Here is a 15351-nt window from a genome sequence, read left to right on the forward strand (position 1 = left end):
CCTTTCAGTTATAAAGGTCAGAAGGGAGGATGTTCAATGGTCATTGTATAATGTTCAATTCCATTTGCAAGACATAAGAAAATGAGGTAGTCTGTGCTGGTAAGCAGCAAGACTGAGACAACACTCAAGCATAGGCTGATGTAACAAGTAACATTTGAGCCACAGAAATGTTTATGATCATTTCCAACAAGAGAAATTTTAATCAGCTACCCATGACAATTAATGGCACCATTGCTGAGTAAACCCCACCAGTAACATTATGGGGTTCACTGTTGACCAGAAATTCAATTGAACCAGCCTGATGAATACTGTGGTGACAAGAACAGTCCTGGGCATCCTGTGGCAAGTGACTTACCTCCTGACTTTGTAAGTTTGTCATCATGATGGGGGGAGGGTGGGGGAAAGCAGATAATAGCTGTTAGCATGAGGGCCTGGGGCAAGCGCTTGTTCACCTGCTGACCACAAGCGATTCTGTAAAAGTAGTTGATTGTTGGATCTGCAGGTTCCTGCCTTGTTTTAGCTGGTAGGTTTCTCATTCCTGAAAAGTACTTCTTGCAACGAAATGGTTGATAAAATCTGAGGCTTGCAACCCCAATAACATATTAACATTACTAATTGACCTCCAAGGAACATTAGTTCCCTGCTCCCAAATGGGAAGCATAATCAACTGCAGTAGGTTGAGGACTATTTCTCATAACTTAATCCTCTCTCTTTCCCTTCCTGAGGGTTAAAAGTTCTTTCTTTTTTTTGCATAGTAAGGGGAATATTTTTCATATTCCATTCACTAAATTTAGTCTTTTCAGAGAAAAAAACAACAAAAATGTAACCTATTTTTCAATTCATGTTTGATAAACAGTAAGTTGGTATATGTAGCTGCCTTGGTAACTGTCAGGAAACCCATTAAAATACACCATTGTTGTTCATTCCTAAACTCATAAATATTTTACCAATTATACTGTGTTTCATCCGTTTTAGTGTAATTTTTATATGCAGCATTTTAAGTAACTATTGAATAACAAGGTAAGAAAGTGTATATAGATAATTTATGATGCAGGAGGAGGCCATTTGGCCCATGTCCATACCAGTTGATAAAGAGCTACCCAGCCTAATCCACATTCTAGCATTTGATTTGGAGCTCTGCAGGTCACACCAGGCAGTATATAAAGGACTGCAAATTCTACTGTTTTCTGGGTTTTGGTTATGTAATAGTTAAATGCAACTGTGTCCAAAAGCTGTTTTATTGTTATTGTACTTTTACCCAAGCATGTCTGGCCATAGAAGATAAGGGAATTTTCCTAAACTAGTGCAACAAGTCCAGTTTCAAAACACTTATCAATCTGACTAAAAGTATCCTGTCAAATTCTCTTTGTAATGGTAAGCTAAAAAAATTTGATTTTGCCCTTGCATATTTTGTTATAATGAGGTAGATATTCTGCTCCCCAAGACCTTTGGCTGCCTGCTCATGGATCATGCTGTTTTCTTCCATTATGATCCCAGGTCGTGCCTTCAGGGGGAAACCTAGTTCCCTTCGCATCAGCAGGACCCAGTGCAGCATGATTCAGTATAGACCCTCTCCTGGCATAATTAATTGACACCAGTGGACAGAGTTTGGAATACGTATAATAATGAGGAGTTTGGAATACATATAATAATGAGAGATATTAAGAAACAGTTGAAATGGATGTTAAAAAAATAATTTGTTTTAAAACACATTTAACTGATATAAAGTAACTTCAAATATTAGTGTTAATTTTAAAGAAAACAAAACACAACTTTTCCATCTAGTTCAGTGAGCATATTCAGAAGACTAGAGCCATTCTAGAAGCCCTAGCCTTGGCTGGCATTAAACTGAGGGACCAGGCATCAAGTTTATTCAGCTTCTCACCTCAGTGTAATTAACCTCATTTATCTGACTCAGTATTGAGTCTAACAGTAGAGTAGGAAATCAAATATGCTGGCATCTGACCACCATGCTGCAATCTGTAAGGAAGTCAGGAACTTGCTGGACCACATGATGGTTTTAGTTTGTGGTTTTCTCCAGGACTAGTGGCTGAAGAGGGGACATAATCCAGACCACTGCTTTTTGATGTACATCATGTCCATGGAGAAGCTGTGAAATGTTTCATATCATAGGTTTTGTAATCTGTACAGGTGACCCCATGTTACTGGGGGTTTGGGGAGGGGGTGGTTGGGGGGCGGGGGGGGGGGGGAGGTGGTGGGTAGGGAAAGTGCCTTCCTAGAAAATGGGCTGTATCGTGATTTTCCAAAACACGAAGCAGCATCATCCACACTTGCATTAAGAAATGGCAGTTGAAAAAAATTTGCTGATTTGTTTACTTTTTTCACGCAACTTCTGTGAGAGTGAATTTTATTCAATACCTCAAATTTTTGGGTAGTGATTTGTGAATTCTGTAAAAGTGAATTTCCATTACCCAAACTGCTGTAACACGGGGGGGGGGGGGGGGGTCACCTGCACTTTACAAATATCAGCAAAGTCAGATTTTAGCTAATTTGTTTTATTAATAACATCTATTTGCCTTGGAGTAAATAATTCCCCTGTTGTTAATGAGATCCCAAGTAAGGTGCTCACTTGAAGCATGAGGAGCAGTTAATACCACTAATAAGAATTTGAAACTTAATGTTTACAGAATTAAAATTTTATTATTAACCTTCATTAAATGTTACTTCTTGTCTCCAGCGCATGTATTACTACTTGCATAAAATATCTATTAAAACGGTATTTTTAAAGGTATTACTGCTATAGTGACTATTTAAATATTGTTGTAAATGAGCCAGGTGTGTAAAGCGTACAGAAGATATCGCTGTTCATTATTGTTATCAGATAAAACAGTGCTAGACTGGATTTCAGTAAATGAAGGCACATTTTAAATCTCAATAAAAGAACTGGGCTGGACTAAACCTTAGAAGTAATGAAGATTTCCAAATACTCAAATCCTAAACAAAAGAAGGTTATTGTATTTGAATAATTATTATGTCATATAATCATGAGGCAATTGTATAGATAATGTTGCATTTAATCTTTGAACCCTTGCCTATGTAACTTAGATTTGAAACTACCACACACACTGAATCTAACTGGAAAGAGGAAGATAAAATCTCCATTGCAGCCCAGGTGAATCTTTCATTGGCCGAACTGGATGCAGAACTGGCAGGTCAGAATGCCTTCATTGGGTGTTTCCATGCTTGGAAAATAAATACTGGTGAAAAATTTACCAGTATTACATGATTTCATATTTACTGAACATATTTGGTTTATTTTTTTAACAATGCAACTACAATCCAAGCATAATTGATTCTGTAAATAAAAACTGCACTTTGAACAATAATTGCACTTTCTAGATATATTTTTGCATGCATCAACACTATGGAGCACAGCATTAACATTCTAAGGGTTCAGAGCACTCGTGGTATTTATTTCCATTGTACAAGTGTAATCATTTGTACAAGTGTCACTGATAAAGGTTGTGAGAGGAGTACGAGCCAGTCCCCTTTAGTTAAGGAAATTTAATATCCACCACTTGATATCAATGTCTCAATTGAAAAGTGCAGGAAGAAACACAAGGAATAGGAATAGAATTCCAGAATCCTAGAAAGAGGTTCATAAATATTTGTGGTTTGAGGGTCATTTCTGGGTCAAGCCAAAAGACTGTGGACTGAAATTATTGCAGGAGTTTCCTTGCATATGACATACCAGCCCGCTGAGGTGACTAAGAATGTTCAGTGATGCCAAATGGCGTAAAACACTCCTTTGGTATCACCAGCACACAGAAGAGGTCCAGGAAAATGCAGAAGTGGGACATGCCCACAGAGTTGATGCTTGCATTGGTCTTTCTCCAGGTAGATATCAGTGTTTCTGATTGTCGCCCCTCCCCCCCCCCGCAAAACAACCCCCTGAGTACAATGTGCTCACACCATCCTCATATCATGTCTGTATGCCACCCTTCCAAATCACCACTGACTATCTGCTTCATCTTTTCTCAGATCCCCTCCTCCTATTCCCTGGAATAATCTTATGTCTGTCTTTCTCCCACTGTTTCTCCAACCTGCTACCTTTCCCAACAATCCATTATCTGACACACCTACCATTCCCAAACCCCCTTCTTCAGTGGTCTTCAGCTCTCACACCTCTTAATTCTCACTCCAATTTGACCTCCATCTCCAAGATCTTCTCCACAGACTGCTTCCTCCATGATTTCAATTCATACTATTCCACACCACTTAAAGGGACAGCCTACCTGCCCTGTAACTGTTCAGTAGAATGCAGATTTTTACTTCTCACTCCCAACCCTGCCATGCAGCTGATTTTGTTTCCTCTCCTGCCACCATTGGACTCGAGGTCCATTTGTCACCATGATGGTCTCCCCCAAACAAGTCACTTCCCCAGTCATGCTGCCCAACTGTTTTTGCCCCAAAATGATCATGACTTCCCCACCCAACCCACTGACATTGTGACCTGACCTTGAAAATCCTACACCCCTAACTCAAAATCCGATTGAGCATTCTCCCACTCTTGGGTCTCTCTCGTCACAGCTTGTAACTGCAACTGGAAAGCTACCTGAATCTCCACACTTGGCCTCACAATGGCAGTGATAGTGAAGGAAACAACTTTTGTGCTTATTTCCATGTAAAAGTCTGATTCTATTGCCCATGTGTCTCTGCTACTCTGTATAATGGAATATTGCAGTGGAGGGATCTTGCATGAAACAAGCACAGGTCTGCTGCACGTCACCAATCCATTGTGCCTTTTGAAGCACTAAACAACTTGTAGCTCTATTAGTTTTGCTGAAAAGCTGGAAAGTTCTGACAACGGTAAATTGCTGGTTTAGTGTGAAATTTATAGCACCTATTGGGTATTCGTAAATGTGCATTTTTTCTCTCCCTTCCCCCTCCCCGCCCCCTTCCCTCTCCACCACCCCCTCCTGCTCTCTCCTCACCCTCACCCTCACAGTGTAATGCTATAGATCAGGGAAATTTGAGATGGCTAGGTGGAGGGGTGAGCATTCTCAAAACAAGCCTCTTAACCTTTGGCTGGAACTTTCTGTTTGCAATCAGGAGGCTTTTGTTTTAACCGTAGCAATTTTTGAATATTTCTTTGGCAGCTATGCAAGAAGAATTGGCCTTCAAAAAGTCTTCCACGTTATCTGACAGAACAGTTGATGAACAGGAAACTGTTCCAGTGACAATCATTGATGAAGTACCATGGACTTGCCAAGAGGAAGTTGAAGAGATATTACTGGAAAAGTTACCCACACCTTCAAAAGTAGAAGGATTATCTAATGCAGACAGGAGTGGGGAAACAAACTCAAAAATAACAACTGCAATTTTCATAACCAATACTTGTGAGCTGCCACCTTCTGATATTTCATCTAACATATCCGATCCCTCAAGTGTTGTCAACTGTGTAGATATGCCAAGCGAGCCCGTTAAAAAAGGGATAGAAAATTTGCACAGAGGGATTAAAGGTGTTCAAGATGAGATGAAGCCAGGGGAAAACGAATTTAAAATGGCTTTCACTGCAACCGAACTGGCGTATGATATACACGTTAGAGAGAATAGCAGGAAGAAAATGCACAGCACTGCACCTGCAGAAGTTGACACAGTAGTACTGGAAGACAGAAACCGCCAATTAAAACATGGGAGGCAAGTTGAGCAGTATTCAGCAGCAACTCATGGTCCAGAACACATACTTACATCAGACAGATGGCTAATCACTGCCAACAAAATTACTAATGAATGTGTTCCAAAAGTAGGTATGAGAACATTCACAGTTATTCCACCAAAGCCAACTGTAAAACCTCAGCAAAGAGAATACTTGTCGCTAAACACATCTGCTATCAAGATCGATGATCAGGGCAATTTAATACATGCAGGGATCAATGAAATAAAAAGTAAAGAGACTCCAACAAACAGTTTAGCCAATGACAAAGAATCTCTTGTAGGGAGGGCAAAGGCATTTTGGAATGTGAAAAGTACAGTTAAGGATAACCTGCAGTGTGCCAACACAGCTAAAATTATGAAAATAAATAAACCAGAATGCACAGCTGGTGAGTTGCAGCTACAAGAGCCAGAAAAACAGTTAACAAATATATTCCCGACATCTGATGCAGCTGCAACCTGTGCAGTATCTGCAAGTACCAAGAGGATTAAAACCTATTCACAATCCACTGAGGAATCAGTTATGCCATTAAATGGTAAAATCACAAGCATGCCAGTAAATAGCCAGCCCAAAATAAAAAATAATTTTATCAGGCCCTGCAGACGAACCTCAAGCCAATATGTTGCCTCAGCAATTTCCTGTTACACAGGACTACAATCAACAAAAACTGAAACTGGGACTGAATCTAATGCTCAGTCTGGTACTGGATTTGAAAGCAATTCTGATGACAAACATAAATTCAGATCTGCTGAGGAGAAGTCTTCTCCCAAGTCCTCAAAGAGAAATTGCCTTGGAAGCCAACTGAAAACCGAGTTTGCACTTCATTCCAGCTGTAACACAGATAATGCTACAAAAGTGCTTAACAGAACAAATATTTTGCTACAGAAAAGTCTTGATACTGAAGCTGTTCCAAATCAGAACTGGTTAATTAAAGATACATCAGAACAAGTGAAAGCTTTTAACAAAATTACCTACCAATCACAACGGTCCCAGCTAATCATAAAGGAATCCGTCTCTACTAACGAGCAATGTACCACTGCAAAGAGTCCACAAAATACATTCCAATCATCTGTTGTGAAAGGTGTGATTTCCAGTGCTCCAAGTGATCAAACAATTAACATGACCAAAACTCTTGCGTTCACTTCAGCTTCAACTTCATTTTCAAACTCTCTTAAAACTCATTCTACCAAAACAAGACAGAGTGACTGCATCTCGGATAATCTTCCTGCCTCAGATCTGCAAACATCCTCTACTACTACAACAGTAACAGAGGATATTGGCAGATCAGAACATTCACCATCCTTTTACATAAATAGTTTTAATATCAAACCCAATACCAACATGTTTGGCCCTGTCAAGAAGTTCAAACCCATCATTCAGAAGCCAGTACAGAAAGATGAGTGCATACATAGCTCCCTGATGAAAGCTATCCAGTCAGGACAAAACAAGGAAAGACTTAGAAAGGTATGAAACATTTGATTGTTTAATTATTTTCTAATGATAAATCCAGTTGTTTCAATGTGTCATTACTGATTGATGTTCTCTTGCTGTATCTTTTTACCAGACTTCCGATAAAGTAATGCATAGCAACCAGAAGAAATCTTCATTTATTGCAGTAGAGAACGAACACTCTGCACTCTTGGCATCAATAAGAGCACACAGTGGTATTTCAAAACTGAAAAAGGTAAAAACAGTGGTAGTGAATTATATATTTCTTTTCGGTTTGGGGAAAAAAGTCATGAATGTTTAATTGCCATTACATTATTTCCAACTCAGAATAATGCAATATTTAGCATTTTGGTTAAAGTACTGAGAAAAAAATAAGGAGCCAAATCTTGCTCATTGTGGTCAACAGTTCTGAAGGGTGTCACTGGAGTTCAGCCATTCCTGTGGAAATAAGTCCCAGACTTGTGCAGAGAAGCCCAGGACTTGTTGAATGATAATTAGTGCTGCACTTGTCACTTTGCCACTTGAGATTCAGTGGTGGAGCCTGATGATATTTGGATTTCCCAGCAAGATGCTGAAGAATGCCTTCCTGATCTTACAGCAGGGCAAACCTGGAAAATAATTGAGAACATATTCATTTGAATAGTGTCTTGGCCTACAGAATGAGGAAGGTATTTTCATTTTGAATTATTTTACTTCAGTGTTTTTAATGATGTGTAAGTGTTTCAATGAATTATATTTATTTTTAAATCTTATTTTTGTGTTAATTAATCACTTGCATCAATTTTAACAGTTTTAAATATCTCCAAATGTTAGACATTTAAAAATTGTTAAAACTGTTTCACAGCTTCAACAGATGCCAAATTTCTGGCCCCACCCTTGCCTTCTGTCAAAGCCTGTCAGGATGTTCCACAACTTGCTGTTGAGACCCCGTTAGCCAACTTTGAGGACAGCAAATGGCTCTCCATATCTAGCCAGGGAAGTGTTAGTGGACTGCTGAGTGCTACATGTGACTATTCTCCATGGTGAGCCAATTACAGGAAGATCCAGCCCAATAGAGAAGTAATACTTTAAGCAACTATAGAGGAAAATGAAGATCTAAGTATTTGCACCTTTTCATTCCATATATTAAAAATGAACCTCCTGCATAAAAAATAGCATTTTGAAGCTGAATCTATTAATTTGTAGGTTAGTTATGTGTTGTCTTGTTATTTCTTGTTAAATAGCATTTTGAAGCTGAATCTATTAATTTGTAGGTTAGTTATGTGTTGTCTTGTTATTTCTTGTTAAATGTGTAATCTAGATTGTAAACACTCAAGTGACTGTTAGTGCAGTTGGACTGCATTTAAACTGTGGTCTAGCCTTAATTTTATGAGACTATAATGAGTGTTCTTATTAATGTCTTTTTTGATTTCCTTGCCAAATAACATATGGGCTTTTTCCACCAAAATAATTTTAACGTATTAGATAAATAATTTTAACATACCAGATCTTTTCAACAGCTTGATCAGTGGAAAGTGAGGCAAAGAATAATGGCTTGTGAATATACTTAATTCTAATTAAGAAATTGTTCCATATTGACATTCTTTGAAGGAATCTGAGTTTCATTTCTTGTGTTGAGGCCTGTTGTTAGCAATGAATTGTTACCCATGAAATTTGTTCAGGCAGGATCACATTGCAAAGATCTTAAGAAGTTTGACCTGCTTGAGAGAATCTATGACAGTCAGACAGAAAGATAACAAAGCAATACTGTTTTGATTGATCTACAGTAGACTGTGAATGGTTCTTGGAGTAAAAGGTTTGTGGGTATATGATGGAGTAGGTGTACCTTTTACAAGTTCTGTTGATTTTCAGTTATTTATCTATGCTGTCATTGGCACCAGATGTTGCTGAATACTGAAAGTAATTTTATCATGCCCATAACATTTTTCATATTTTAATTCAAGTATAAGCTGTAGGTCAAGAGATGGTAATCATGTTATAAATAAAATTGCTGCCTTCCCAGGCCATGCCAACCTTCTTCACGTAACTAACTTTACATACTTCCACTTTTGCTTGGTCCACATCTTTCTTTTACCTGATGTTCTAATGCCTCAAAACCTATTCAACTCTAATATCTTTCATTTAAACGTAGAACATAGAACAGTACAGCACAGTATGGGCCCTTTGGCCCACAATGTTGTGCTGACCTATATAAACATCCATATTCAATCTATTCCTCTCTACTTCCCCTCGCATAACCCTCTATTTTTCTTTCACCCATGTGCCTATTTAAGAGTCTTTTAAATTACCCTATCATAACAGCCCCTACCACCACCCCCAGCAGTGCATTCCAGGCACCCACCACTCAATGTGTAAAAAAAACCTATCTCTGACATCTCCCCTGAACTTTTCTCCACACACCTTAGACAGGTGACCTCTAGAATTGGCCATTACCACCCTGTGAAATGTAGGCCTGATGAAAGGCCATTGAATTGAAATATTGGTCCTAATACTTACCTTATTGAAAGGTGAAGGAATATGAAGCAGTTTGCAAACCTGTAAAGTCAGGTAATATGAAAATGTTGCCTGACTTTAGGACCTTTCCTTGGTGTCGCTGCCAGGCAACCATCCTTAAAGGCCTGCATCACTAGACTTCAGATGAGAATGGAGAGGAGAGTTCATATAAATCAGTGTTGGTGAGAATAGAGGGTATATTAGATATCAAAGGGAGATCATAAAACTGGAGGGAAATGGATGAGCTGATACTGGGCAGAAGAGATTGAACTGGACAGGGTGGTTGGCTAATTCCATTAGGATGGAAGTACTGTAGATTAGCTTGGTGTGCCTGGGGAAAGCAGTACTATTCCTCTTGGCCCCAAATGAGTACTGGAAAAGAATTTGGATCTAAGCAATTTTGCCTCCCTACCACTGACAGGTTTCCTGAGCATTCTGCAATTTGGTTAGCAGGACCCTGTTTAAAAATGACTGTCATTTGAGGGATTGCCTGGGGAGCAAGTGGTTGTTTATCCCTCAACTTGCAATATAGACAGTTAGGAATCTGTCTGATTTCTTTCATGTTGAAACCCTAACATTCTTCACCTCAATTTTTTGATTCTATAAATCAAATGATCTGGAATATAACTAAAACTGTGTTATTAAAAGTTTGTACATCCTGGATAATCAAATACATAAAGGAATTTCTGAATTTTATTTGTGGAGGAAAACCTTGTGAATGGGATTATGTGCAGATTTTCAGGAGAAATCACAATATTATTGCAAGTTAGGAAAGGAGGAAACATTTTATCAGTTGTTTGAAAAAATGCAAGTGGTGACATAAAGAAATTGTCCATAGTTGGGTTGCACAAACAAGGATTATAAAACGAGCAATGATATTGGTTGAGGAATGGAAATTCTGCAGAATAAATTAGTCAATTAGTTTACTATTGTCACATGTACCCAGGTACAGTGAAAAACTTTGTTTTGCATGCAATCTATACAGATGATTTCATTACAACAGTGCATTGAGATAGTACAAGGGAAAACAATAACAGAATGCAGAATAGTGTTACAGTTACAGAGAAAGTGCAGTGCAGGGCCATAAAGAGGTAGAGATGAGGTCAAGAGTCCATCTTATCATACTAGGGAACCATTCAATAATCTTATAAAAGTGGAATAGAAGCTGTCCTTGAGCCTGGTGGTATGTGCTTTCAGGCTTTTGTATCTTCTGCCCGATGGGAGGGGGGAGAAAAGAAAGTGTCTGGGGTGGATGGGGTCTTTGATTATGTTGATTGTTGATAATCATGAATTCTACCTGCTCCATTTAGAACAGTATCAAAGGTTCTTTTCTATTCATCTGAGTGAGTAGACAAGTCCTCGCATCTGAAAAGCAGGAGCATCAGCAGTGACCCCTTCCTTGTAGCGCACTAATGTGACAGCTTTCATTATGTGCTTACATTTTGGAGTGGAATTTGTCCCCATGAGTTTCAGAGTCAGAAATGAGAATGCTATCACTGAGCTTAGTTATATAAAATGTCGTTTATAATAAAAACTGATTGGGAGTGTTCAGAAGGATATTCTGGTCTTGCAAGTTAAATTTCCTTTTGTGATGGTAACAGTTAATAACTTGTATGAGAAATAAAAACAGGAGTTGCTGAGACAGCACAGGAGACTTATCAATATTTAACAGGAAAAAAAAGGTTAAGATAATGTGTAAAAACACCAGGTTGGTAAACTGAAGTAAGGGAGCCTTATTAGAGAACTTAAAATTAACACAATTTTTCTTAGACTGAGCGAGACTAGTACTTTTTACTTAATATCAAAGAAGTATACTATTAAATCAGTCTGTCCTATCCTGATGACACTATCGTACATCCATGAAGAGCTAGGAGTCAGATTTACAAATAAGCAGCTGAGAGGTGACTTAACCAGTAAACAAAGTTGGAAGTAATTGGAATGTCGAAGGAGGTTAAAATGCAGGATTTCTGGTGTTAGCTGGATGACAATGCTGTTTCATTCTATGATTCAATACATAATTAAGCTGTTCAACCAGCCTGGCACTCTTATTTGCCCCATGCTGTTCCTGCAGTTACACTTTTGGTCTTTGCAGGACCAGCTCCCAGGTTGCCCTGATGACCTCTTGATAGTTCATGGTTGTACTCATTACTTGCTAAACATTCAGGACATGTTTCCAGGAACAAGATGCTAATGGAATCATATATATATATATATATATATATATATATATATATATATATATGCTTCCATTAGCATATATACATATACAGACACACACACATAAATATGCTGGGAAATAACAGCACCATGTATGTGTGTGTATGTGTATATGTGCATGCTAACAGCACTATTGTGCAAGGAACCTGGTACAAACCCCCTCCTTCCTTCTGATCTGGCAGATACCTGGTACAAAGTCCTGTCGTGTGTTGAGAATGTTCCCTTCACTGGTCCTCTCACAGCACTGAATTGCCCATGCATCCTTGACTTGAATATGAGAATGCATTTGGAAGTATGGAGATGTTGCCTTGGAAGGCTGGTATTGGGCAAGCCAAGATGAGCAGTGTGGCTGCTCAGCATGGAGATGAAGGGTGCAGGTCTGCATTCTGGCTGGCACATGAATGTGACCCATTTCTGGGAAATATCAGCATCTGTAGGATCCGGATTGTCTGTTATTGTATGGTCATCTGGTCCCCAGCAATGGCCTGCACTCACCATACTACCCAAGGTGCAGCCCTGAACCCAACAACTCAGCTCTAAGCAGCCACACTGCTCACTCCAGGATGTTCAACACCAGCCTTCACAAGCTGAGGGGATTATTGTTGAAGTGCCTCTGCCCCTTAGTTCAGAACATCTGTGTTCCAAATCTGGATTCAACAGGTGAATCCAGTGGTGGAATGGGAGGCCAGATGTGCCAGCATGTGATCACCAGCTTGTCACTCACTGACTTCCATGTTGCAAAGCACAGGCATGGAAAATAAAGATAAGCTGACATGAGGTGGACATCATGAAGGATTTGCCATGGAACTATTGGCATTGGGCTAATCTTTATCTGTTGCTGAAGGATTGGAAAGCAGCGCAAGGAAGTACCCTTGTGGCTTAATCATAACTGCTATTGTCAGGGCTTTCTGGCTGTTGTGAAAATATCATTTTGCAAAAAGGCAAGCAGATTTTTTCTCACAGTAGTCACAATTTTGCAAGGAATTTGCAATTCCTGACTGAAAAATATTGTCCTTACTATGGATCCTTGAGAACCAGAGAGAACACCTTAGTTAGGAGGGGAAAAGCTACAACAATGCAAACAGGAATCCAGTTCAATAGATTTCTGAGGACTTCTTTTGGACCCTCTCTTCTAATATACTTGTTACTTGCTCGATAGATTTTACACCAAGCAACAAGTAGCTGTTTTCCATGTGTAGTGTTTGCACATAACTGTGTTGGCAGTGTTAGATTCCAAAACTTGGTATGGGATTTTCTCCACACAGCCTTAATTTTCATGCTCAAGTTCTCCGGGATATCCTCGTATTAATTCCCTAATTTTTACTGGATCAGAAAATTAGAGCTATGTGCAGTGAAGAAACATTGTGGTCAGACATCTATAATATTTTGTGTAGAAATTCTTATGATGTTTAAATGAAACAATTTAATTGATTTAAATGAAATAACAGTTTAAATGAAACAATCAAATGAAACATCTGAATTTCAAGATATTTCTCTGCAAAAACAATTATGAAGCTTTGGTCTTGCATCATTATTTTACATAGTTATGCTCCCACAAACAAAAGAAAACACGTGATAAGTTCATTAAATCAAGGGAATTAATAGGAACATGAGGAGAGAAAAATTAGATTAATACAGGATTAGTGTAAATAGGTACTTGATGGTCAGCATGGACTCGGGAGTCCAAAGTGCTTGTTTCTGTGCTGCATGATTCTGTTACTAAGGTGGTCTTTCACAGAGTCGTACAGCACTGAAATAGGCCCTTTGGCCCAACTGGTCCATGCTGACCAAGACTCCCATCTGAACTAGTCCCATTTTCCTGCTTTTGGTTCATATCCCTCTAAACCTTTCCTATCCATGTACCTGTCCAACTTCCTTTTAAATGTTGTTAATGTATCTGCCTCAACCACTTCCTCTGGCAACTCATTCCATATACTGATCACTCTCTCGGTGAAAAAGTTGCCCCTCAGGTTCCTATTAAATCCTCTCCTCTCTCACCTTAAACCTATGCCCTCTAGTTCCTGATCCCCCAGTCTTGAGGAAAAAGACTGAGTGTGCATTCACCCTAGTTTCAGTTTCACAAATTTATATGTGATGGTTACAATGTTTTGCATTTTGTGCTTGCATTGTTTAGAAGATTATTCTCAATGGAACAGTACATAACTGGCCACTTTCTCAGAAAAAGCGATGAATTTTCAAAATTAACATTGATTATTAACATTAACCACAAACCTTAATCTAAAATTGCTTCTCTATCACAGCTACCATTCATCTAAAAGAATCCCGCTTTCAATTTTTTTTTCCCCTGAAAATCTAGAAAAATTTTAAATTATTATCAGAATTTATGCACATAAGGAATCTGCGCATTTTGGGACATTAAATGCAGGAGGAAAATATACAGTAAATGGCAGGACCCTTGGGAGTGTTGATGTACAGAGGGATCTTGGGATGCAAGTCCATAGCTCCCTGAAAGTAGCAACACAAGTGAAAAGAGTGGTAAAGATGGTGTACGGCATGCTTGCCTTCATCAGTTCGGGCATTGGCTGATCGGAATGGTCCTAAAGTGTTTGGAAAAAGTTGGTAAATCATTTTGCAGCTGCATAAACCTTTTGGTTAGGCCACATTTGGAGTTTTGTGTGCAATTCTGGTCACCGCATTATAGAAAGGACGTGGAGGCTTAGGAGAGAGTGCAGAAGAGCTTTACCAGGATGTTGCCAGGAAGGGAGAGTAGTATTTAGAAGATTGTTTTCAATGGAACAACAACTTGGATTGTTTTTGTTGTTAGAGGCTTTTTCCCAGAATGGAAATGTCAAATACAAGAGGGCCATAAGTTTAAGGTGTGAGGGAGGAAAGTTTAAAGGAGAATTACGAGCAAGTTTTTTTTTAAACACAGAGGGTACCTGGAACATGCTGTCAGGGGAATTGGTAGAATCAGATACAATAGCAATGCTTAAGTAGATACAGACAGACACATGAAAAGGCAGGGAATAGAGAGATATGGGCCTTGTGCAGGCAGATGGGATTAATATAAGATTAGCGTAAATGGATGCTTGATGGTCAGTGTAGACTCTGTAATACAAAGAGCCCGTTTCTGTGCTGCATGTTTCTGTGACTAAGGTGGCTGCTGACCATTATGGTCAGCACAGACATCATGGTCTGAAGGGCCCATTCCTGTGCTGGACTATTTTATGTGCTATGTCTAAATAACAGACTGTAATCTGAATAACTATGATCTGATCGAGATTTACATATCTGGATATCTTTGCAATAGATAAGTACATATACTTAATGCATGTATCCATGTTTATATTCAGTGGAGGAATTAATCCATTTTAACTTGAATGGTCCTAAAGTGTTTGAAAAATGTATCAAAGGATCATGTGGAGCATATTATTTCTTAGACCACATCATAGTTTCGAGACCTACACTGATAATGGATAGAAAAATTAGTTAGGAATATGCACATCCTTTACAAAGTTATGAAGCCATTATAAAATTATAGCTGCCATTGCATT

The 15351-nt window shown here is 38.8% G+C and overlaps 1 protein-coding gene across 3 annotated transcripts in view; it reads left to right on the plus strand.

The window, feature by feature from the left end:
- cobl (cordon-bleu WH2 repeat protein) overlaps window positions 1–15351 on the plus strand; it is a 223868-nt gene that overhangs the window by 188696 nt on the left and 19821 nt on the right. For all 3 annotated transcript variants that reach the window (XM_052016260.1, XM_052016262.1, XM_052016261.1), the window contains 3 exons: window positions 3067–3173; window positions 5121–7141; window positions 7242–7361. In XM_052016260.1, coding sequence (XP_051872220.1) covers window positions 3067–3173; window positions 5121–7141; window positions 7242–7361 — 2248 coding nt within the window. The remainder of the gene's footprint in view (window positions 1–3066; window positions 3174–5120; window positions 7142–7241; window positions 7362–15351) is intronic.

Source organism: Pristis pectinata, chromosome 5 (genome assembly GCF_009764475.1).
Source record: "Pristis pectinata isolate sPriPec2 chromosome 5, sPriPec2.1.pri, whole genome shotgun sequence".
Classification (NCBI taxonomy): Eukaryota; Metazoa; Chordata; class Chondrichthyes; order Rhinopristiformes; family Pristidae; genus Pristis; species Pristis pectinata.